This window comes from Lytechinus pictus, chromosome 3 (assembly GCF_037042905.1).
Source record: "Lytechinus pictus isolate F3 Inbred chromosome 3, Lp3.0, whole genome shotgun sequence".
NCBI classification, from domain to species: Eukaryota; Metazoa; Echinodermata; class Echinoidea; order Temnopleuroida; family Toxopneustidae; genus Lytechinus; species Lytechinus pictus.
This window is the reverse complement of record NC_087247.1, coordinates 54775493-54803004: the sequence shown is the minus strand read 5'-3', so window position 1 is coordinate 54803004 and position 27512 is coordinate 54775493. Positions and strand designations below refer to the sequence as shown.

The window sequence follows — 27512 nt, the reverse complement described above, 5'->3', positions numbered from 1 at the left end:
TATACTACTACTACTACTACTACTACTACTACTACTACTACTACTACTACTACCACCACCAACAACAAAAACAACAAATATTATTGTACTACTTCAGTTGTTCCGTCTTTTCTTTCCCCCAATGCCTTTCTCTTTCTTCTCAAACTTTACAATTCATTTTACAAACTGATGTAATTGTTATTCTAGATAAAAAAAATCATCATCGTCGTCGTCGTCATCATCATCCTCGTCAACATTATCATTATCTCCACCGCCAACCAGTCCTAGCACATCCACCACCACCACCTCCTCCACCGCCATCATTAACCCCTCCCTCACTATCCAACCTATCTATCTCCCATTCACTCTTAAGTTAAGAAATCCACATTATTGATGATTTACTATGAGTATGAGAATGGTAACACCCTTTTCAATAAGTTTACATCTACTCAGAGTAGACATGGATGTCATTCATGCAATCATTATTTACCGACAACTGTCATAAACATAGTAGTTTTCGTATTTTTCTATTGATATTACTTATTCATGTTTTCTACATTAAACAAAAACAGGGGCCTGCTATATGAAAGCAATTCACATTTCAAACATTGTGCATTATATGATCATATACAACTAATACCAAAACAATTGGCAGAGAGAATATTGTCATTATCACTCAGGGTGGAATCTCATGAAACATCCCAATATAGGTTAAGATATGTTTTTTTTCTTTAATCGAGTCTCAATGTATTGGGATACTGTTAATTCGTAACCGTATTTTTTGGGTCCAGGGGGGGGGGGCGACCATCTCCCATTGGCTCCAGTATAAAATTCGAAAAAACGAGGAGGGGGTGTTCTGTGCCTTAATCGCCAGTGACTTTTTTAAAATAATCATTTATTATCATTCGGATTCCAACTGTTACATGGAAACGTAAGTATTGAAACGCAACTTCATTATTTTGAACGATGCACCTATTTGAATCGCCGCAAGGCAGAAAATGAACATTATTATACTGCAAAAACGCCGGTATCAATTTAACACCAGCCTGGTATCTTTATCGGTCCACCTTTGAAACAACACCAGTTAAGAATCAAACTGATATTCGTTTAACCATGGACCTACTACTCTGACAGAGTAGTAGGTCCATGGTTTAACTATACTAACTGGTGTTGCTTAAATGCCAAACAGGTGTTAGCCTAACACGACCAAACCGGTGTTGTGTCAACATCTCTCTGGTGTGTAGGCCATACCAGGCTGGTTTTGAATTCACACAGTGTTTTGCAGTGAACAATTTAAATGTCAAATTTATAATACATTTAATGTACTAAAATACGGGTAGAGTAATCCAATGATTCCCAGCAAAGCAATAAATTAAACGGTCGTGAATACACCCGGATATGTATATATTTATTTTTTCAAGGGTTTCTGTATTTCATTTATAAATCAATAATGAATTATCATGTCCACATCCGGGGTTCACATAATAACAAAGATATAAATGAATACATTCAAAGTAACAATCGAAGAGATAAAAACAAAGACTGATAATGTACATAAAGCATGTGATAAGTTAAGATGAGTAAAATACAAAACTGATTGAAGCAATTGCAGCCAGGAGATATGATATAGTGTCAGCAATATTTTTTTCAACGTAATCCCCCCATCCCTGCCCCCAAATCAAAATACCAGTGGAAAATAGAAATTTAAAAATCCTTTATCTGCTATGATCAAATGCTTATTTTTTTTATTCTTCAGTAGTTTATTTATTGATAAATGTTCAGTCGATATATCATCCCTTACCTATAGGCTAAAGAGGTAAACTGCCGATTCATCTATTGCCAATTCGTCCACTCACCACATGGTCTATCTTCATTTAGTCTAATGCCATTCCATCCATCAACATTTCGTCTAACAACCGTTTGGTCCAATAACCATTTGGTCCAATAATCACTTCGTCTAACCACCAGTTCGTCTACGACCATTTCGTCTAATAACCAGTTGGTCAAATACCCAATTTCTTTTCATTCATTTCGCCCAATTAACACTGATCCAATTAGACCAAATGGTTTATGGACTAAACGACTATTGGATCAACTGGTTATTAGACGAAATGGAGGGTGCGGGATGAAATGGCAATTAGACCATGTGGATAGTGGACGAACTGATGATAGACAAATAATAGTAGATAGTTGGTAATTAGACGAATTGGCATTATGATTAGACCAATAATTGGAAATAAACCCTCATCAGGTGAATATGCTTCAAAAATAAACACGACGCTTGGACCGCCATCTTGCATTATAGCCTAGCTACAGAATTACTCTCTTAAGTCGGTTTATTTCTAATTGGTCTACATGCCAATCCAAGCATCGTATTATTTTTGTAGTCAATGCACCTGATGAGTACCCGATTAGGAAAATGTTATACGTTTCACTTCCTATATACCACACTCCTTCATAAATATTAATTAGTAATGAATAAATTAATGAGGGATGATATTGACGTTAAAACCATAATGCACTGCAATACCTTGTTATATAAAAGTTCTGGAAAATATAGTTTTGCTCTTGAAATAAAAGAATTCCCATTCGTTCGCTACGCTCTTTCGCGCATAAATAATTGAAACGCCCATGAAAGGATAAAATCCCCTTTCCTAAAACGAAATCGCATGCGCTGGGTGTAGCATGCAATTTCTGAAATACATATTCACAGTTTGAATATGTGATTTTAAATTAGCTCGGTCGCTATGTTCCCTCGAAGACAATTAAAACTTATTTATCGCTATAGACCTGAAACAGGGCTGATATTACAGACTTTAAATTTCAGCTGCCATAATACGAAGTATATACTGCCTTGGTGCTCAAGATATAACACTAATGTCACATATTTCTTAAGCCCCCAGATAAGCCCCCCCCCCCCAACCCCGGAAAAAATAAACATTTTGGACCACGTAGGGGAAGGCGGGGAAAGTTGTGACACTTTTTGCATTTTGCATGTTAGAATTGATATGACTAATAATATTGTAGAAATAAGTACCTAGCCTTTAGATTTGATTTTCGGAAATATTTTTCACCCATATATAACTTTCTACCCCCACACTGAAAGTCATTGTGACCTTTGAAAGAAACGATGTCAAATGGCTCAACTTGCCCCATCTGTGGGGGTAAATTGTGCCACCTTCTGGGGTAAGTTGAGCCACAAAAACTATGTACAATATGTATGCGGGAAGAACCAGCATGTCAATTTTTTATTTAAAGTCTTTTCACTTGCTAATTTTCTATAAATACTAACATCCTCTAAAAGTAAAAGAACCGTCATGTGAATTGGCTCCTTTCTGCCTGCATATCAATGGCTTTTTAAGGTTTTTTAAATTTGTATTATACATTACCATAAGAATTACTATGGCTCAACTTGCCCCATGTTGGCTGGCTCAAATTACCCCAGTCCGAACTTAATGCGATATTTTCATATTCTTATTATTTTTTATGCATCCATCATGTAAAAGACTATGACAAGAATGATAAGCCATACCTGGACCAACAATATTGTTCTTATTTCTTTATTATATTTAGAGACGTGTGCGGGTAAAAAGCATTTCACAACCTTTTTTTACTTTTTTGGCTGAAATTTGTATTTTTCCCTCTAAAAAATACTTTTGTTTCAAAGTTGAAAATATTATGGTGGGGTTAAGGGTTATGTAATGGGTCATCAATACATGACACCACCACAATGTCTGACTCATTCATTATTGGCCTGGGGGTGGTGGCTCAACTTGCCCCTATGCTCAACTTACCCCGCCTTCCCCTATTTGGCATTCTATAAGAGAATGTAAAATATATAGTTTAAAAGCATACAGTATTTTAGGTATAATAATTAAATAATACTGCTTGCGTAAGTTCTGTACTTTGGACAATAAATTGCACATTTTCGATATGGAATTATCAAGCGATATGGGACCAATTTTTCTTATGGTCGTCCTCCCGGCATTGGATTTTAGGCTCACGAAATGTTTTCCACGTTGCGATAAAGATTGTAGTTCGTTTAAATCCATGCATGTTAAATGCTTTCCGTAACCTACATGCGTCGCGTCTACTTCCTCCAACAATAAAGCCACCAGCATGCATTAACGATACTCCACATCGGTAGGCAAGTATTCCTGCATAGGCATCATCTATAGGGATCAACCTTGTGGTCTCTGACATACGAGACATCTTCTGCACCGTGGTAGCAGACATGATATAGCCACCTCCAGAGAAGTACGGCAGAAAATACTTGAATGGATAGACTTCCCTGTGGATTTGGTATTTGGAGGGCGTTCTGATGGCGGGGCTCATTGTCATAAGGTTCCCCATAAAAATATTTTGCGATTTGAATACTGGGAGTTGGTTGAGATAGCCGGTCATATGCTCAAAGTTGACTAACATATCATCATCCCCTTTGTAGACGAACTTCGCTGATGAACATTCACTGGACGCCCAACGTAGGCCTAGAATGACCTTCAAAGTTAGATTATGGAACGATTCTACAAAATTTGCTTGAAGAATATCCCCAAAGTTGTCGGACTCCTTCTGAACGAGGTCAACGGTTCCGGGTGTCTCTACTGCTGCTCTACCGAGAACAAACAACACCCGTACTTTCATTGCTTTGGTATAGTCTGGACTACCCCAGGTAACTCGTATGGCACTTCTGAGATTTGCATTGTGAGGATGTGTGCTCACTAACGCTAGTAATGTGATGTCCTTATCTTTGCAAAATGATTTTGGCGTGTGGATGAACTGGAAAACGTTGCTAAAGTACTGGCGATGATCAACATTTTTAGTCCACCACTTAATTTCAGTGGCATTCGGAACAGGACTGGGACAGTTCATCCTGTCTGTGTGGTTTCTCCAAGCACCATGCATCAGCTTTGGGGTGTTAAAGTCACCTAGGGTGAGAGTATCTCGCAAGTCACAGTAGTTTGCTTCTCCACCTGATTTGTGGAATTCTTCATGGTATAGTGGCTCTGCTTTGAGTTGGTTTATTACGATGCCTGCCATAACATCACTCGCTGGAAAGACATTTACCTCTTTGTTGAATTGCACAGCCCTAGGGTGAACCTGTCTAATAAAAGGTAGAGACATAACAAAACCGGCTCCCCCAACACAATAATTTGGGTATGTTTCTTTCGGGAACACAGATTCGGGTACATAATCCCACTTGACAGCATTTCGCTCCACTTTGGCTAGTTTCTTGACCCTGCCAATGGAGAACGTCCTAAATGGTTTAGGCGTAACCAGTTTTAGGCGTGCTACCACATGATGAAAGTTGATAAAGAGCTCGTCATGAGCAAAGAGCACGAATTTAGCATGGGTGCAGTAGTTGAGTGTCCAGCCCATCATGGAGAGAAGGACTTTGGATGATGGTCGAAATGTACGCAGTGAATCTCCAGCAACGCTATGAATTATATCATTATGAATAGCTGCTTCTTTCTTCAATCCTTTCATTACTTCTGGTCTTGGACTGACGCCAGGGGTTACGAAAATAACAGCCACGCGCGCACCAGCCCCGTGCGATGAATTCCTCGCCCATGTCTCTCTTATCGCCTGTCTCTGCTCGAAATGTGGTGGTAAGGAATGGACAAGGGTAAGAAGGAAGATTCCCCTCCCAGAATCCGGACATCCTCCAGCAGGCATCAGATCAAAGTTTTGTGATACTTCTGCCACAGGTACCCCCTCGATATCCACTTCTAAACCTTCATTGTAATCTTTGCGTCTTTGGCGCGCCAACTCTTCTCCATCCTCTACCATCTTCTGTCGCGCGTCGTCACTGTCGTCATGAAAACCTTCAAAGCTTACATTTCCAGCAATTACACGAGCTGGAGCAGCAGTGTACTCCTTCCTGATGACGGTGTAACCAAGTGGATAGTGATCAGGTGGTTTGCTCTCTGGAATTAAGTACACCAGTACGAGGAAGGTTCGGCAACACGAGATGAAGCAGCATGCTGCAATGATGTTTCTAATGAGACCGTCCCCCATTGTACTTTGGTCACCTTTGGTGTTTCATCAGCTGTGTAGCACAACAAGGTAGCATCGTTGCATTTATTGCTCCTTCGACAAGCCCTGAAGGAAAACAAAGAAGGGAAATAATTCAAAGAAAGAAGATAAATCTTCACACCTAATACATAAAATTATATGGTTTTCATGATTCTAACCGAGTAGATTAAAGTTAAAATCAATATGACCCAAATGGTTTATATATAGGACCCATACAAGTACAATTTGTATATATATTTTTTTGTACATGTTTGATGTATACGATTTAAATCATGCGTTATATAACATACATGTATGTCATATTTTGTTAGTAGGGCCCACAGAAGGGGATGGATATGGACACCGTGTATATATTTAAAGTAAATTAGTTTAACACAGGAGAACAAAGTCAACATACTCGAATTTGATCACATCGTATCAAATCCTAACCTTGTTTGATATGTCAACTGTCAAGTGCTTGGTGCTTCTGAAAAGTCTTCATAGAATTACCCTCAGTCCATTTGTTGTATGTATTTGATCCTATCTTGGTGTAGAAAGAGTGACATACTGACCTGTAATGTAACAAGAGGTGGCGATTAACAATTTCGGCTTGCAAACGTCCAAATTACAATTCCATTACAGAAATAAAATAACTGGTATTGCTTTTATACAAGATATAATTTTCCGCAACACAATAGAGAACTTGAGATTATTGGAGACGTAGCACCAGATAGGGAAACTCCGAAAGCTCGAAATACCTTTGAAAATAATATCAGTATTATGGCTCTATACGTGCAGTCCGACACGACCATTCTTTCTTTATCGATATCGGTGATTGTCTGATATCCCTGTGGCTTCATTCTTGGTTTTATCGTTGTTTGTCAACCCCGGTTGCCAAGTACGGTAATTCATTCACAGTTTGGGTGTCTCTTGGGCAAAAAAAGAGAAAGAAAGAAAAAACTCGCCATTTTGTAGCAGAGCAAATACTATATAGGCGCAGTACTTTTAAAAATGTTATCATTCAATAACTGTCAATAATCAAGTGGAACTTCAAAAAAATCAAAGTTCATCACTTTAATCATGCGTATGCGTCCCGTATGCGTATAAGAATTACTATTGTAGACTGTGATTACTCACTCTATACCAGTGGCGGATGTAAGGGGTTTAAGGTATAAGGGTTTACCCCCCCCCCTCTAAGGCTCCTAGCAACTAATAAGGGGGGGGCGGGGTAACAATTTCAACAACCCCTCCCCTCGTAGGATACTTCACATCAATTGGTAAAACCCTCCTCTAAGCAAAAGATCCGCTTCTGCATGTTCTGTATACTCCTTCTCGCTCCTACTATTATTACTGCTACTTCTACTACTACTGCTGCCGCTAGTATACTACTACTACTACTACTACTACTACTACTACTACTACTACTACTTTAACTATACTACTACTACTACTACTACTACTACTACTACTACGTACTACTACAACAACAACTACTACTACTACTGTACTACTACTACTACTACTATTACTACTACTACTACTACTACTACTACTACTGATACTACTATACTACTACTACTACTACTACTACTACTACTACTACTACTACTACTACTATTACTACCGGGCCTACTATACTACTACTACTACTACTACTACCGGGCCTACTACTATACTACTACTGCTACTATGTATTACAACTCTTTTTACACGTACGTCATATTATAACGATAAAACTATTTTAATCCTTTACTATAAGTACTATGGTCATCTTGAATTGTTTTTCTCCCTTCAGCTAGAGTATATGTTTTCACCGTGAATGAATGTATTCACTATGACAAGTATACTCTGGGATACTAGGCCAAAGCGAAATAAGACGACCGCTTTCATCTTGAAATTCTAAAACATATAACTCTTCAACATATCGTGAATATTCAATCTAAAAATCATTTTTATTTCAAATAAAATTAATGAAGACCTACTTACGTAATGATTTTGCACTGAAGTGGTTTGTTGGAACCGGCGACGTACTTTCTAAAAACAGAAGATTTTTTAACCGCCTGCACACACCTTATGTTAAAATGTACGTATATACGTGTACAATAAACACTCCTGTTATTTAGGGGAATCAATTTGAATAACAATAAGTACAGGGTTGTGTAACGCTTTTGTTAACTCGACCTTTACCAAGAATGGTATGAATTCACCCCCTTTTCAAGTGGCAGACTGACTGGGAATATTAGGGGCAAGCTTATTGTATAAGAAAATAGTTAAAGTGTACTCTGTGTAGTGTATACAAGCAATATTACCCTGAAATTCTTCTGATAATGAATAATTTTGATGTGTATGTGACTAAAATAAAAGCAAGCAGAATTCTTTAATATACGGTCTGGTCTGATCGAAAATTGATGGTAGACGAAATAATGTTAGACCATGTGCGTGGTTAGTGGCAGAGGCGTCGATCCTGGGGGGGGGGGGGGGGCAGGGGGCGATCGCCCCACCAACGAAAATATTGGGGAGGGGGCAAGCATAGCGAAATTATTCCATCCACTAGCGTACCTACGGGGGGCAGTCTGCCCCCCTGACGAGCCACAACACATGCAAAGGACGTATCCCTGCCCCCCTGACGAGCTAATTGAAAGACCTTTTTTGCCCCCCCCCCCCTGACGAGCTTGAACTTGAAGACCTTTTTTTTTTTTTGCTTGTCAAATTTTTTGGCGGACGGTTTTGCCCCCCCCCCCCCTGTGGAAAATCCTAGGTACGCCACTAATTCCATCTATCATTGGAACTATTGTTAAGGTACATTTACGCAGGTATTTCAATTATAGGCATTCTTTTTTGCCTATGAATAAACAAGAAAATGGCAAACGCTTTTTACAAGGCTGATCCAGGTGAGTTATGTTTAAGTTGATTAAAAAAAACTACTTACAATTCTCCTATTCATGACAGTTTTATCAAAATTTTGGCTCGCATTGTTAAAAAATATATGTGCTCTTGCATCCTATGTATTCATAATTAAAAAACGTGCTTTAAATGTCCAGTTTTCAGGTCATAAATATATTGCTCTCATAAGGCTTGTTAGATGTATAAATAAGATAATAACATATTCATGAATTCCTAATAATTACATTGTTCTTTTTTCATAGTGGAATATCGACGAGTTCATCTCGAGTTTAGGAAGAGAAATAGGAAGGTAGTCATTATTTTTTTTCATATTAGTCACAAAATGTCTTTAATATTATGTCCAGATTCTAGGTAAAAATTACAATAAAAAAAAATCAGCTCGCGCTTTGCGCACGCACCGTTTATTAAATGCTAAACCGTAACCGCTTCACAATTTACCTACACAGTGCTTGAAATAATGCTTACATTGACCCTTCTTCAGATCGGAATATCTTTTTTTTTCAGCTCGCGCTTCGCGCTCGCATTATTGCTTTTCATAATAAAAGAAATGTATATAGAATGATGTGAAATACACAATGTGTAAAATTGGGAGTTGGGAGAAATTAATGGCCAAACTCAGATTTCCAAACCTTTTTTGAGGGTTTATATATATATATATATATATATTGTAGTGAACCCCTGTTGTTGCTGAATCAAATTTACTTCAGCACCCACCCCCAGCCAAAAATCGATAATCGTTCCCAGGGCCCTGCCGTCCCTTGCAATATTTGATCTTTTGTATAAAAAATATATATATAAATATAACAAATTATAAATAGGTTTGAAATATTGCATTTTCGTTCAATACGAAGCTAGTTGATTTCAATATGATCTTTAAAGGACAAGTCCACCCCAACAACAAGTTGATTTGAATAAAAAGAGGAAAATCCAACAAGCACAACACCAAATTTCATCAAAATCGGTTACGGAAAATCCTTGTTAATGGCTTCAATTCGACTAGGTTGTATTAATGATTGGTTTTGTGTATTTGGAAAATCTGTTATGTTGTGAATATTTTGACACTAGAAAAAAAATTGAGTACGTTGAGTTTTATTAGGTTTTATTGTAACACTAAAGGAAAAAAGAGAAAATGTAAAGTGTTAATTATATGAGTTTACAATGTATTCATATATTAATTTGTAAAGATATATTGTATTTGATGTATGTATTTTATTTTGTACATGGCATGTATGAATTGAAGTTGTTGACAAACAAAAACTTCTTAATACAAAAAAAAAACTTACCCATACACACACACACACACACACATAGGCCTACACTCTAAATTACAGGGATTTAAAATAAGTCCAGATGGACTGTAGCTAGGGACCAATCGATTTCTGAATTTAGTTTTAATCCTAACGACTTAAATTTAAATCTCAAATGATTTAAATTTAAATCTTTCGAGATTTAAAAATGAATCTTAAGGATTCAAACTAAATCCGGAATTCGATTGGTCCCTAACTACAGTCCATGTAGACTTGTTTTAAATCCCTGTAATTTAGAGTGTATATATATATATATATATATATATATATATATGACTCATGAGAAAGAGACATATATCTCACCAACAAATTAATGCGAGCGCGAAGCGCGAGCTGACATTTTTTAGTATACTGACCTGAAACAGGAAAAAGGTATACCTGTGTAGGACTGTTTGTGGTTACTCATGATGAGGAGGATACGTATATCTCACTACACAGATAATGCGAGTGCCGAGAGCAAGCTGAAATTTCTTTATATTAATTCTGACCTGAAAGCTTGATATTCTAATCATTTTGGGTACCAATGATTAAAATGGGTATCTAAAAGAACAATAGATGCGAGCGCGAAGTGCGAGCTGAAAATATTGATATTTCGATCTGAAAAAAAATGACAGTTTATAATGGACGTTTTTAATAAAGAACAAGATATATATCCACCTAAAGATCATAACAAATCGAAGCGGGAGTTTTTTTGAGGTTTAGAACTGAAAACGGGACATTCTATTCACCAATTTAATCATGAAAAGTATGGGCCTTTGCTACAGAAATGATGCAAGCGCGAAGCGCGAGCTGAAAATTGTTATATTCCAATCTGAAAGCGGACATTTTGAGCACGATTTAAAATAAAGAACGAGTAAAATTACAATCTTATATTATTTTTGCACATGCGGAATTATTGGGGGGGGGGGCAAAATGATATGTTTGCCCCCCAATATTTTCATTGATGGGGCGATCGCCCCCCCTGCCACCCCCCCCCCCCCAGGATCGACGCCTCTGGCCAGTGGATATAGTACCGGCAAGCTTTATAATGTCCAGTCGGGTGTTCATACCATGCACACTTCAATGGGTTATTAGTATCCTGAAATAATCCATGAAATTCCTTAAATTTTAATCCGATATTTGGATCCCACGTACAGTTGTAAACCCTTTTTCTTGCATATAATGTCGTGACATTATTCCAATTTTTCTCCAAATTAATTTTAATTTCTTTCTCGGGTAGAAAACTTATTCATTTTTGTCTGTCATCATTCTATCTTCTAAGCTCTAGATCTATTCATTAAATCCATTAATATTCTTTAAAAATGAAGGTTTTCAATTCTAGGAATCACCCTTCCACTAAGTGGAAGCAGTGGCACTGGTATACAGGTGCATGGATATGGCGGTCTTTCTTGGAGTCGACAGCAAAATTTGGCGTGTGCCGTTGCTATGGCACACTACATGCATGTACGAGCTTGAGGTTAGCCTGAGGTTCTTGTCTTTTCTCACTAATTTTATGGTGAACGTCCGTATGCAGTGAGTTCTCATCATGGTTAGAATGGAAAATGCATTCAAGTAAACGGTAATTACGGAATATTTCAAATAACTTAGAGATACAGAACTAAGGAAAATGTAATTGGTAATTTAGCTTGGCACTAACGTTAGATTGGGGAATCTGCTCAGTCCCACGTGTAAGAAAATTCGTTAGACATAATGGGGGTGTTGCATGAAAATATTTGCAATCAATTCAATTGCAAATATTCTGTTGCAATGTTACAACAGATAGATCAACGTTAGTTATAGCAAATCGGATTAAACTTCTTGTATCAAGGAGCAGATTAGCAATCAATCACTTAGGCCTACTTGCAATTAACTGGAAGACATGATAATAATATAATTATATTATAAATTTTATGATTGTTTTAACTTTTATATGGACGTGGACTAAAGTAAAGACTAAAAATACAATATGTACCGGTATGTAGGCCTACCGGTAGTAATAGTAGTAGATAGTTAGTATGGTTGGAACCACTCACACAACATGCGAGGTTAGTATACTAACCTCGCACAACGCATGTGATTTCTGCATTTTGACGCTTTCATTCATCACACAAATGTCAGGGAATGAAACACGCCAAAAAGTTCAACATATTTCCTATACGTAATTTACAACAATCACCTAGCTTTATACTATAAATTTATTCGAAATTATTTGTAAAAATGATTTTTTAATGCTTACCTCCAAATTTTGACCAAGATACTCCGTCTGTCCGTCCAAGTACTGCGGTGGAAATCACGCAAACAACAATTGAAATGCGATTTTTCCTATCGAACAGTCTCGATTTAAGTCGTCGGCACATAGGAAATTGTAGGAAAAAAATCAACAGGTTGCATTTCATGTATATACTTATAGGTAAAGTGCGCCATCTTTTGACAGATGATGATGAAAGTGGATTGAACGAGCAAGAAAATAATGCTGAGCGCCTAGAATGCAGCTAGCAGTACAAGCTGCAGACAAACGGGTATACATGTACCAGACAAACGGTACAAACCGGCATATGAATAATATCGCGCGCCCTCTTTAGGCAAAAATTGATATCCACGCTGATCAGGAGGCATCTACGTGAAGATCAAGCAAAAATGCTTTTATTTATTAAAAAAAACAGCAAAGAGAATTCAACAAACAATCCATATGGTTCGGTAAGTGTCATAGCACAATTAGAAATCTTAGCTATAATGGTACATCATAGTTATTTGAGCAAAAAGGGTGTGAAAGATTCGCGTGCACCAGGTGCATATGAATCCTTCGCACGCGAGAAGATTTGAACCCATGGATGGGTTGGAACTACCCCTTATCGACCACCTAATTTTCTGAGCATCATATCTGCGAAAATATTTATCAGTTTTACCTAGTTTTCGTCTCATTTGTGCAGAATATTGAGCAGATTAGATTCCCATGTTATAAATATTTTTACTCTTCCAAATCAGTTCTATGATGTCAACATGCTAAATCATTGTCTCATTACTTCCACTGCGAGCTCCGGCACATGATTCGATGATTGACGACGGATATATGTTCTAAAGCCGTTTCCTATCGGAAACGGGGCAGGTTCGGGTCTAGTCCGGGTCTAGTCAAAACAATTTTGATAAATTCTACTAAATTTTTACCCTTTTCCCCTTCTTTTTTTCTTGTAAAATCGATTCTTACTGTTCCTATGGACACTGCGCCTACTCTCACGCGCGTATCGTTTGCAATACGCAATAGTTTGTATTCTGTTAAGTAAATCAATAATGTTTAATCGGTACTCACCGGTTCTTTCGTTGAATTTTATGACGATTTCTCACATTTCTAACTAAAGTCTTGCGACAAACGGTGTCGGGATAGACAGCACACGTTCATCTTTATTTATAAATGGAACGCCCCTTAGGTTTTCAAGGCGTTTTTTTTCTTGTATTTTGATTTTTTTTTATACATATTTTGTTAAATAGCGCCTTTTACGTCAAGTATGAAATTAATATCACAGAGTATTTTTCAATTGTAGATATATATAAAATATCATACAATTTTTATTCTATATATACTTTATAATAAAATTTATAATCATTGAGGTCTTTCAAAAAAGGATAACCGACCGATCAGGTGACGATTACGCATATCACGTGATCTGAAAATCAACTTCGTACCGCTTTGATTGCACTCGACGGTGACCGGACCAACTGCCAAGAAAAGCTGGAAATAGGACTCAATGTAAGTTTTCCTTTATATTATTACATTGAAAGTAAGCCTGAGTCGAATCGATTTTAAAATCGGTGTTCGATCGATGTCATCGAGCGCCGGTGCAGATTTTGCAAAATCGGTGCATCGAAAAAAAAAATAAGAAAAAAAATACGTCGGCCGGCCGATTCGTTTGGTTCACACAATCAATCATCAAAATAAACAGTAATGTCCAACTTGACTACTACTTACTTGATTTGTATTCCCCCAAAATGAAACCGATTGTGTAATTATGATGCCTATTCACCATTAATTTGAAGTTATTTCGATCATAGTTCGAGTCTTACTCGTCTGCTCGTGCCGAGATAATTTATGCACGATGAAGTCATGAATGGAAGTCATCGATCGTGCCGCGCATGCGCAGTACTATGCTCTAATCAAACCAGAAAATAGCCGGAAAATTGACGCGATCAACGTAAAATAAACCTTGCTATCATGAACATTATTAATATCATGACCATAGAACATTTAACAATAATTTGTATATGATAATCATTTATATGAATTTACTTTAGAGCTTGATGTGAAACGTTTGTATTTTGTTTCAATTTTCAACGACGGACATCACATGACGATCGACTTGAGTGAGTGCACTTGTCTAAAAAAAAATTATCATGTCAGGATTGATTCTCGAACATTGTCAACATGCAGAAGCTCTTTTCAAGATCGTAATATCACCATATAATAACATTTTACATGACAAAACAGAGAAAATTGCGTTTGATATTTTTTTTCCATCAATTTGAAGCTAGTTTGTGCCCAACTTTGGGCTTTGATTTCATGAATGGAAAATATGTCCAACGTCAACGAACGCGCATGCGCAATGTGCTTCTTTTTTCGAAGCTCGGAGACGTCCAGAGATGGAATAAAAATAAAAATAATGCCAGTATAATACTATTAACACTTCCATATGATCATGACATACTTTGCTGACATCGTAAATATTTGTAGTATGGCCATAAAATCTTAATGAATCGTAATTATTTAACATCTAATAATAATTTATATGAATTTAGAGCTCGATCCGAGACATTCATATTTATTTCGATCGCATGCTCTTGTCTTGTGTCAAAAATTTAAAAAATTGGATTATCATATCAGGATTAATTTTCGAACATCGTTATAACTCATATTCCACGATCTTTCCTCACAATCGTTAAATCAGCATTGAATACCAATTCAAATGACCATCCAGAGAAAATTACGTATTTATTCCCATCAATTTGGAGCTCATTTTGGATCCAACTACACAATCTCAGGCAAGTTACAGTGATCCCGCTGGTTGCACTTGTTTGCTGGCGCTGGCAAGCACGCCTGTCGTTTCGGGAGAGTGAGTGTACGGGGCTGCGGGCGGGGATGGTGTGTGCGAGTCTGGACCGCAAAAAGCTAGTTGACCGAAAATCGTTCGGATCGACTCTGCGTGATTCATGTCTTTGATATTGTTTGATTTTAAACTTATATGTTGTCATCTGCAAATGGACAATTCCATGGAAAATGTTCACTTTAGAGAAAAAAATTAAGTTTCAGTCAAATTTTCTTAAAAAGTAAACTATAAAGTCTCAATTTCCAATAGAAAAATCAGAATATTGAAAAAACTTTGCAGTTTTTTCCATCATCAAAAAAATAGAATAGTAAATTGCAAAATGTAAAAAATGTGGCTATTTTTAAACAATTTATCTTTCCTGTCTCTACTAAAAGCAAACAAGGTCCCAGAGGTCTCTTTTAACTTTTGAATAGTTGATTAATGTTTAAATCAACAGAAAATCATCGTTAAATTTTATGCCATTCATCAATTTTAGAGAAATCTGTCTTCAGATTTGTGTGATTTCTTTACCATTATCAGTGTCATGTCCGTTACGTTTTTCACTTAAAGTTTTCACAGCTTACAGGAAATTTGTCTAAAGGTACTGCAGATTCAGATTCTATGTTAGAATTAAACCCCCTACCATGTGTAGCAATCATTTTCCCTTACCAATTATCATTTTCATAAAAATGGCGTAACGGACATGACAAATCGCGTAACGGACATGACGCCTTATATATGACAAAAGGCAGCATTCACAAAAACAAAATATTAGGGTCACTGTCACAGACTGAGGTCAGTCTCAATTGCTTGAGGATAGCTGGATGTAATAATTCCTAGAATCTGCATGTCATTCAAGCTATTTTTAGAAGTTGGTGAATGATGAAAGTTCAGCTCTTGTTCTGGTATATTTTTCTGAGAATTAACGGTATGCCACATAATATTGGATAAGATGCAGCTAGATCTGGCAACATACTCAGATCACAATCTGCATCATTTGTGTTTGAACAATACAATTGATTATCTTAGGTGTTTGCACTGACAGTTTGGAGCATGATAAAACTCCAACTTGTGAATTCATGAGATCACTCACAATATTGCTTCAAAGTATCTGACTTTCACCAACCTCTACTTCTTCAGTAATGGCACGGGCTCACATTTAAAAACAAGTTTGTATTCAGATATCTGTGTTACATGATGTAGCTCTATGAATCCATGAATCTACAGTGGCACTTCTTTGCAATATCACAAAGCAAAGGGGCTGTGGAAGGAATGTGGCGCGATCGATATTTAATTATGTCATCATAGTATTTTGTTCAGCCATAATCGCGATTTGAATTATGTATCTTCATTTGTACACAAGCAGCGCGGACAATGCAACAAAATTAGATACAGAGTTTGTCAGCAAGCAAGATCGAAAGATTTAGAACATCCAAGATTTGATAAAAGGATGATTATACTCAGGATGATATTTATTTTGAATGAAAAAAAATCTCAGAAGCGATTTACAAACATTCCATGTACCTTTCAACTCATACATAATCGATAATGAAAGACTGGTTTCCAGGTACTGCTATTAAATTTTAAAATACTTTTTAATATCATTTTTTTATCTTAAAACTGACATTAATACTAGTACATATTCTTTATCATAAAATACATTTCATAATATGTTCATCTTGGATTTATACAGGTCTGGTACATTTTGTTTTCATCTCACAAAAAAAAAAGAGATTTCTCAGTGTGCCGTAGTGGTACGATAAACATTGTATTCTATATAAAATTATCATGTAGGCTTTAGCTATTAAATTAATGATACCTGCCAATAATATCTACATATTTTTCTTAAGAATGTTAGTAAAGGTACTTTGCTGTTACATAATTACATTCATTATTTCATATTTCTTTCATTTTGAAACTAAGAAGTGTTGATGAAGTTCACTTCATAAGGGTGTCATGTCCGTTACGCTAGTGTATATTATCAAATAGTAAGCCATGATAAAAAATGATCTTTACTATCAACTTTTCTCCTTTAATTAGGTCTGGCAGATGGTAGTAACTGGAAAATACTCATTAACTGTTGTTAACTGGTGTAAAAGAAATTTTTCTAAATATTTTTTTGTTTTATAAATATTGTAGGAAAAGCCCCCCTCTCAAATTGCAAAATAATAGGAGATATTATAGATTACCTGTTATGATGTGTGTCTCTAACCTCTAGCCTTAACATGCAAACAATTAGACTTGTACCATATCTTGTAATAAAATAATTATATTCGCTTACAAAAAGTGGACGAAACTGTCATGTCCGTTACGCTTCGTGTGTCATGTCCGTTACGCTACATTTTGAGCTATGAATACAGAATGCACTGCAAAACTGTTGTTAAACACCATTTTATGGATAGAGCATGATCTTAAGGTTAACTTAACACCAACGTCAGGTGCATGCAATCTAAGAATTCACAGGAATTTTGATAAGTAATAGGAGGTAAAAATGCTTCGTCCATTTCGTGTCATGTCCGTTACGCTCACAAAGAGTGCAATTTCTCTGCAACTGTTCAACGAAATGATTTGAAATTTAATGTGTATGTAACTGATACTTAAATGTGTCTGATAAGCTCAGTAACAATTATCAAAAGACTGCTAATTCTACTGTATAAACCTTTTAATTACAAAAATTTGTCTGAACGTCATGTCCGTTACGCTGGAATTGACCACATATCATTGTTGATGATATTTTGGGGAAGAATTCTGCATTGGTCCCCGGCTTTTTTTTGTTTTGTGATCATGGAAAATACAACGCTCACCCGGCCAGCGCATACCGTCAGTGCATGCAATGCGTGCATAGCGCATCAACGCGACGGCCGGAGCAAAAAAAATTGACTCGATTTTCCCCGCCGCGCCTTCAAAATTCGATGCGTCGATGTTCGATCGAATTAAAGCTGTCGAACACCGGTTTTCAAAATAATCTATATGACTCAGGCTTAATTGAAAGTAGGACTAGGATTACATGTCATGGACAGTAATTTAATCAATCATAAACAGACCAGCATACAACACGTATTTAGTGAGTAATATCACTAAATACTTGGGTGCAGGAAACATTAAACGGTTCTAACCAGTTTTCGAGCCATTATCGCCTATGAGGTCCATACATGTTAATGTTTGGACCTCATTGGTACTAGGAGTGACAAGTACATGTGTTGTTGGGCTTTGGGCCAGTCACCACACCAGTCGCAGTGATACTGTGAGTATGTGTCAGTGCAGTGGATCGTATTACCGAACTCTTTTCATGAATTCAGTCATATCTAACTCAATATTTTGTTGAAATTCATCAAACTTTCACCACTCATGCAGGTATAATGTAGACTAGTCAACTGTCAAGAGACTTGCCTAAATAATTAATACAATAGTCAAGAATAGCCCAAAGCTAAGTCAATAAGAAGTTAGAGTCTAACGTTACCAACAAAAAGTATGAGGGGGAGCCCTAGCCTTGAGGACTTCGTGATGATATTAAAAAAAATATTTTGACATACTTCCTCATCACAAAACCTTGAAACCCTTTCCATACATGCATAAGCAACACCTATACGCCTGGATGGATTTCCCTAGGAAATCCATATTTAGAGGGTGAAATCAGTTAGTATCTATTTATTTTATTTATCTACATACGCCTACTGCGTATGAAGGTGTAAAAAGTGTGTTAGTTTTAATAGTAAAAATTTGAGGTTTCTTACCAGACCGATCTTGTGTAGATCCCTCGATTCATTTTTAAACAATGCAAATACAGAAGTCAATAGGCTTGACCCTTGAACCGCTTCGTTATGATGTACCTTCGATAAGCGATGTTACAAAATTCCGTTTTGAAGAACAGATTATAGATACAAATTATTTTTTAACAAATAATTAAATTTGAAAAATAATTATTATAATAATAATGATTATTTATAATCAAGTTTCAAATTATAATCTTTCGCATTTATATAGCGCTTAACACATCGGAACGACGTCTCTAAGTGCTTTACAGATATATTATTAACCCGGTCATCAGATCCTTGCATGCCCGCATACAATGCATGGACCTTCTCCACTCCCTGTGGAGCATTCAAACAAGAGTTCCAAGACTCAATTGCTAGGCATAGATGTACTACATAGGCTTTTGCATCCTACCGGGTACACATTTAACACCTGGGTGGAGAGTGGCACATTATGGATTGATGCCTTGCCAAAGGATGCTAGGCCATGGTGGGATTCAAACACACGACGGTGACGACCCTCTGATTACAAGGCGAGAGCCAGAACTGCTACACCACGGCCTTTCCAATTATTACCATTGGCAGTCTTCAACCTTGAAATTTGTAAAAATGAATTTTACTCCTGCCCAAATCTTTGTATGAGATGAAATATATCAACAAATCCTCTCAAGTGCATTGAAAGCTTGTTCCATTTTTGTCTCACCTGCAAAGGAGAGTGAGACTATAGGCACCGCTTTTTTTACGGCGGCGGTGGCGTCAACATCAAATCTTAACCGAAGGTTAAGTTTTTGAAATGACAGCATAACTTAGAAAGTATATGGACCTAGTTCATGAAGGAAAGAAGAAAGAAGGAAAGATAGGATAGAAAAGAAAGAAAGAGGAAAAAGTTCAAACTTCAAGCAAATAAAAACAATCCAATCATATAACAAAAATCCTAATGACATTTGGTGTTTCTTTTATATATTTTTAAAATAAAATAAAAACTAAAATGTTTTAGAAATGAATAAAATACAGGACGTCTGGTCCTGGCCGAGTCAGTCCGAAGCTTGCAAGCATTCAGCGTGATCTAGCTCGAGACTCGGCTGGCTCGATCGCGATCGCTCGTGTACGTCCGTACATGCGCTCAGATGGCGAGAGAGGGGTTTCCCCAGCTAGCTCCTTCGTCGATTAGTAGCGCATGCGCACATTGTAGTTTAGAAAGTGAGATGGCAGCCTCCATCGAACGGGACCGCGGGCGATAAATTGTCGCCTTTTGTCGGTAAATTGGCGCTGATTTGACATGTTTCCACTGTTTTTTGACTGGTATGACATTGTATGAGAGATAATTAGCCGATAATTGCAATTTATCAACAAATTATTAAACTTTACTCAACTCTTTACTGTCAATTTATCTTGTTCATTTTCAAAACAACCACTTGCCTTATCGGGCAATTGACTTTGAGAAATGCTTGCCCGCACGTCATTTTCACTTGCCCCGGGCAAGCGGGTTTGTCGCGCCCTGGCTGATGTTTATGAGGCCCCAGATGGGGATGCTTTTGTAAATACCTTATCCACCTTGAAAAAAAGGGAAAATTGTGACTTAAAAAAGGGTCCGGTATCTAACTTTTACTTAACAAAAATAAATTCATGAATATGGGTGTTAAATTTAAAATCAATTTATCAATAATTTAAAGTTTGATGATATGAAAACAAAATGAAAGAGGGGGAGGGAACTGAATAGAAAAGCACAGTTTGGCATGGCATGATATAGTATATTTAGTAATAGTAAATATTTACTCTAAAGGAAAATTCCAGAAGATTTCAAATATTGCTTTAAAAATTAGGAATGGTGAAGTGGAAAAATCTTATGAATGAAAATGTTAAACTTTTTGGACCCCCAAAATAAATCATTTTGAACATCCATGTTTTTTTTCTCTTTGCCCATACCATAACATTCCCACCATATTTGCTCTGCTTATGAAATTCCCTTTCAGTTGATATATTCTAACTCAAGTGGGCTTGCTCATTTCATAAAGGAAATTTTGATATGCAAATTTATGTAAATTTTTTAACATTGAAAACTGACATTTTAAATCCCCTTTTGTTTTTTAATGTCTTTAGGAGAATATTAAAAAACCTGCTTTATTTAGCTTTAAAATGAGACCAGAATCAAATCTCCAGCCCTTTTTATGACAAAGTTATTTGTAGGACTATCTAATACAACAAATACACCAATCCCATAGAGACACATATACAAGTAATGCACATTGCTTCCACCACCCCCACCCACCCTCAAGCAGCTTACAAGTGACGCTAGCAGACAAAACCTTGAGCATGTTACATAATTATCGCCAATATGCCTATTTGTACATTGTAGGAGAAGAAAGTGAGGGAAATTGATGGAGACTGAGGAACCAGAAGTTACGTTGAAACTTTGAAATGAAATTTACTGAGTGAAAGTTCATTTATAAGTTCCTGAAAATGTGGACTTTCCTGCAACGTTTTAATGAAACATTTGTCTTTATAGTAGAGCGGATAAGCTCAAATAATCAGAACAAGTATTAGTATATGCCATAAGATTTATTTTAAAGATGGGAGGTAAATTTGTAAATGCCATTTTCGGCTGTTGCCATGGCAACAGATTAATTTGTCCAAAATAACATACATTCCCATGTAACTGGTAAATAAACATGATGTAGATGACCAAAATGATAATTTTCAGGCTCCCAATTGACACCAAGATAGTTCCAATTGATCCGTTGCCATGGCAACGGCCGAAAATGGCATTTAAAAATTTACCTGCCATCTTTAAAATAAATCTAACGGCATATACTAATACTTGTGAAAGTTTCATGCTTTAGTCATAATTTGCACAATTGTTCGGCTTATCCGCTCTACTATTATTAGATAATGCTATTTAATCAAGCATGTCTGCTCCACATAAATTCATTGAAATTTAATAAGCTGATATAGAGTACAGGTCTATGTAGAATTTTTAAACATATGTGGGCATTCCAAAGTTTGCTTGCCTTAGTCTCCTTTATCGCAGGATTGAGAAGCACTATCACTGCATCTTCCTGCATGTTGTTTTGTCTAATGTGAGAATAAGCAATGAAAAGATGCTTTGGGATTCCTGCATGAAAGACATGGCTTTGATAATGGAAGACAACTTTTGAGAAAGTATAGAAGTCATAACATAGACATTATTGAGATACCTGAACAGAATATCTTGTTGTTAACCCAAGATCGTATATTGTCAAGGTGTCTTGGTAACATTTTCTATTAAAAATATCACGATTTGAACTACGGTACATGTAGATGGTCAATGGTATGTATATTGGTTAAAGTTTGTTTGCAGTGAAAATGTCTTCTGCCCTCTTTTGTCAGAAGTTGAATATTCAGGAAATAAATGCATTGATCTTTTCAATGAAATTTAAAGGTCAAGTCCACCCCAGAAAAATATTGATTTGAATAAAATGAGAAAAATCAAACTAGCATAATGCGGAAAATTTCATCAAAATCGAACGTAAAATAAGAAAGTTATGACATTTTAAAGTTTCGCTTATTTTTCACAAAACAGTGATATCCACATCTCAGTGACATGCAAATGAGACGGTCGATGATGTCCCTCACTCACTTTTTCTTTTGTTTTCTATTGTTTGAAATATACAATATTTCATTTTTTACAGATTTGACAATAAGGACCAACTTGACTGAACCATATAGTACTAAACAATGCTAATTCCACATGTTCATGGAGGAATTAATCGTTGTTTCACTTGACAAAGAGGAGAAAATTAGATTATTTCATATTTCATATAATAAAATACAAAAGAAATAGTGAGTGGATGATGTCATCAGTCTCCTCATTTGCATACAGACCAGGATGTGCATATAACTCTTTTGTGAATAAAGCGAAACTTAAAAATGTCACAACTTTTTTATTTTACATCCGATTTTGATGAAATTTTTAGTATTATGCTTGTTGGATTTTTCTCTTTTTATTCAAATGGACATTTTGTTGGGTGGACTTGTCCTTTAAAGCTTGACAATTTTTTTCAGGTAGTCTTCATTGTATTTTTTATGGATAAGGAGTGTAACGGAAATATGTTAAATGAAATATTTTGTAATCAAGTTCCATTTTAGAAAGCTGGTGGGTATTGTCTGATGTAAGAAAATCTCAATGTTCTTCCTTATAGTACATGCATACTATACCATGTTTGACATGACATCATCAACCATAAAAATTCACATGTTCAGAGACTCCAACCCGAAGCAACTCAAGGAAACCCCTAGTAAATAGGAGACTGTGCCTTATACCTCGGTCACATTTGCTACGGCCGCCATAGATTCTAAAATTTCTACGGCGACTAACAAATCTACGGTCGCCGCAGAATTTCCACGGCCACTTACTGTAGCAGTCACATATGTTAGGGTCGCCGCACGGCATATTTTTTAATTTATGGAGCCAGAAAATCTGCGGCTGACGTATATCCTTGAAATCACGACGTACGGTCGCCGTAGGGCGACCCTGCGCTGGCTGTAGGTTTTTGACAAATACTACGGCAGACGCAAGGTGGCCGCAAGGCGCACTCACGGCGGCCGCAGGGGGACTATACATGCAGTGAGTATACAATGAGTTGCTTGTCACACTCATCATGATATTTTACATTTGACATTTCATTTAAGAAAGTTTCCAAAGTGTACGCACCATGCCCACGCGCGTATTCTGGGCGGGAGGGAGGGGGGGGTTTTCGGGGCCCAGGCCCCCGGGTAGGCGAAAAGGGGGCGCCAAAAGAGGGAGGGAAGAAAGGGAAAGAAAAGGGAGATAAAAAAGGAGGGGGAAATAGGAGAAAGGGAAAAGGGAGAAAAGAAAGAGAGAGGAAAAAAGAAGGGAAAAAGGAGAGAAGAAGAGAAATTAGGGGGAAAAAAAAGTGCAGGGGCGCCAAATTTATATTCTACATTAGGGGCGCCAATTTTATGTTTGACCAAGGGGCGTCAAATTGACGTTCGACCAGGGGCGCCAAATTGATGTTCGACTCTGATCTGAATATCATAAGATCAGTACTGTTCGACCTAGGAAGGGGGGCAAATTCGACCTTTGAGGTGATATGCGCTTCGCGCTCGCATCGAATAATTAGTTTATATGGACATCCTGTTAATGGTTACCAATAGTGCTTAGAACCTGTTTGTCTGACGGGGAGGGGGCACCATTTTTTTCCCGAAAGTACACAGGAGTTAAAATTATAGGTCGGGCCCCCGAGGTGCAAAATCCTAGATACGCGCCTGGTGCCTCCCAAGCAGATAACACAAAACGAGAAGGGGAAAGGAGGGAAGAAGAACACAAGGGCAGCAGACCGTTCTACACCATGGCTACGGCTAGTCCAATTTCTACGGCGAGCGTAGAAAAGAAAAAATGTTATAACTCCGCGTTAAAATTCTACGGCCACCTCTACGGCCTGTGAAAATTAGGAATCCGCCGTACGTCGACCCTGCGGCCACCGCAGTTTTACTGCGGCCGCCGCAGAAATCTCTCGAATTCAGGTATCTACGGCTGCCGTACGCCCGCCGTAGAGCATATGTGACCAAGGTATTAATGTGCATGCAAACCACACTAAGCATGCATGGCATGTAGGGGGTGGGGGTACATGTGGTAGGGCACTCAAGCTCGCCCCTCGATTGCAGCACACATGCACTTTCGCAGGCTGAGTCAATATATTTTTATTTACCTGTCCCCACTTGTGACATAACAGATTGCATGATAAAGTCTTGTAACCACTGACTTTGAAAATTAACAAGTTTTAAAAACTAAGTCTCGCATGATATTAAAGATTGAGTCATTACACGTTCCTAGGTCTTGGATAGTGATTAAAAAGACATCATGTGAAACCTAAAATAACAAATAAGTTTCTTTATGTCATATGAATGTATGATCAAATTAACATTTAAAAAGTCTATTGTTGTATTGTCTTTTTGTTTCATATACGTATATGTCTAACATTAAGAGATTAAAATATTCATTTTAATTTTGTTGTCATTTATTCATGGAATAATTGATGAGTTAACTTTTTATAGCAGTGAAAGACATACATGATGTCTGGGTTTGAAAACCAAGACACCAGCAACCACCTTCAGGGGCAGTCTAAAGACATACACTGTACAGTTAGGAATGCCTTTTGACAGGCATCCATTATTATTCATTCATAGATGAACTTTTTTTGTCTGTGATTTTCTTTGAACCATGTTCTTTATTTAATCATGGTGGAAAGTGTGCTTTATTAATCTTCTATTATTAGGCAGTCTGTCATGAATATGACAGATCACCTTTTATATTCGTCAGAATTTTCTTTATTTTTATTGCCAAATTTTGTCCCCACTTTATCTCAAAATCGGGCATGTCAATTTTCTTGATTTTCATGTCATGTATGGACATCATTATGGACATGTGTAACAAAGCTTTTTAAGGTTATCAAATCATGATAAAGTCATCTAGGCGCCATTTTGTAAAATTAAATGATTGATCATATCATCGCAACAAATCATAAAAAATCATCCATATTTGCATCATATCAAGTTCAGGTGACAGGTCATTAGGACATGTCATCAGAGGTCATGCAAAGGTCATGACGCGCACGTACATGCGCGTCAAAAGTTTAAAATTCTTCAAATTGACCGTGGTCAAGTTTGGGTAAGTTTCAGGTCATTTTGAACATGTCAACAATTTGCACGTGCACAGGTATGTGTGCGCGTTCTTGCACCTACCATCGGTATGCATCTTCGAGTCATCATTTATTTTATGTCTGTCCATTGTCCATTATCTTCTGATTAATTTGATACCTCACTCGGCCTTTTACGACCAATACGGGAATGCGCGTCCATTCAAATTTGCATTACTCGCGCGTGCAAACTCGCAAAATAAGTCATAAATGGGCAAAAATATGCCTATATAAAATTCACTGTAGCTCTTCAGGAAGTCCGTTGACTCCCAATTTTTCATCACTCTTGGATATAGTCAATATCTCATTTGGAGATTTCGTAAGTACGTCAAAATTACGTTAGAAGTGAAAATTACATATTATCGCAACTTACGTCAACGTATTTATGCATATTTGACCGTATCTTCGTTATTAGTCTTCAGTTTTCTCCCAAACTTTGATGTAGTGAAAACAAGTCTCTTCAAATAATATGTGAATAATTTTCATTTTCGACCACAGCATCAATGTTTTATGACTTGTTTATGTTTTTGCAAATATTTTCTGGGCCTAATTTCTTAGAAATTTTTTAAGGAAATGTTTCATTAATCAATTTTACGGTCTTGTTGAAAATGTTAAGCCCACTTGTTTTGCGGTTTTCTATGTAGGACATTTTTTGTAATTTTGCCGGAACTTTTTAAGGGGTAATTTTAACATTGTAAAACATTTATGTATTTTTTTAGTAAATGCTGCAATATTGAAATGCTATTGGGTTGAAAAATTTCATTCCAGACATTTTGCGTAAATTCCCTGATTTTTTTTCTATTTGGACATTTTTATTAAATACAATAACGTATAATTGCCATTATAATTTATATAAGGTATAACAAATTTTCAGGTACCTTCTGTGAAATGAAAAATTTTGCAATTTAATTACTTACACATTTTCCCGAAATTTTTCGGGAAAATCGCTGGTATTTGAATCTTTTACCTGACTTTTTTCATTAAAAATCATCAAGAAAGAATTTTCAAGCAAATGTCAAAGTCATACACAATTAATTAATGGATATTGAAAATTCTTGACGGAAAATATGTGAAATGTTTAGAAATTTGCAGAAATTTTGCAAACTTTTACATAGAAAATTCTACATAATTCTTTTATCAAAAACATCACTGATGAGTTTTGAAGTGAATGCTGTGAAATTGTAGCATTGTGAAACTTCTCATTAAAAATTATTGAAATTCAGCAGAAATTTTGAATAAAATATTTAAGATATTTTTGTTTTAAAAAAGTATCACCTAAGAATTTTCAAGTATTCTGTGAAATTAATACCCACTGACATTGTGAAAATTCTTGCTTGAAAGAAAGAATTTATATCTTGAAAAAAAAATTTCTGACAGTACAAAGAATTTTTAAAAAGATTTTGCATAAAAACATCAAACTGTCGATTAAAAATTAGCTGCTGTGAAAATTAAGGCGCCTTTCATTGCGCAATTTTGGAAAGCCAATTTCGGTAAAATCGTCTGAAATTTTTTAGGAGTTTTTAAGGCGTTTTACGTGCTCCAAACTTCATTTCGTATTTACCGTATTGCATTATCACCAACATCATTATAATCATCACGAATGTCATTACCACATTAATAATCACTTTTTAGTAATGGTCAAAATTTATTCCCATGATGTATATGATCAAGATTATCAAATAGATCATATCTAAATGATTCATTTCATACAACATTAGCCGACAATGAATGAAAAATCATGACAGACCACCTAATTCGTCCTCATGACGAATTAAAATCTAGTTATTATTATTATTATTATGATGTTGA

General features: G+C 36.5%; 1 protein-coding gene across 4 annotated transcripts; it reads right to left on the bottom strand.

Moving 5' to 3' along the window:
- Positions 1-833: 833 nt before the first annotated feature.
- Positions 834-8190, bottom strand: LOC129256974 (uncharacterized). 4 transcript variants are annotated; one of them, XM_064097382.1, is made up of 4 exons: positions 7978-8095; positions 6750-6920; positions 6442-6563; positions 834-6078 (listed from the first exon to the last, which is right to left on the bottom strand). In XM_064097382.1, the coding sequence occupies exon 4, from the start codon at positions 5992-5994 to the stop codon at positions 3922-3924; it is 2073 nt and encodes a 690-aa protein (XP_063953452.1). In that variant the 5' UTR covers positions 5995-6078; positions 6442-6563; positions 6750-6920; positions 7978-8095; the 3' UTR covers positions 834-3921. The 4 variants fall into 4 exon arrangements, with proteins under 4 accessions (XP_063953452.1, XP_054751182.2, XP_054751181.2 ...); XM_054895207.2 differs by lacking the exon at positions 6750-6920 and having other exon boundaries at positions 7978-8190; XM_054895206.2 differs by lacking the exons at positions 6442-6563; positions 6750-6920 and having other exon boundaries at positions 7978-8092.
- Positions 8191-27512: the final 19322 nt, after the last annotated feature.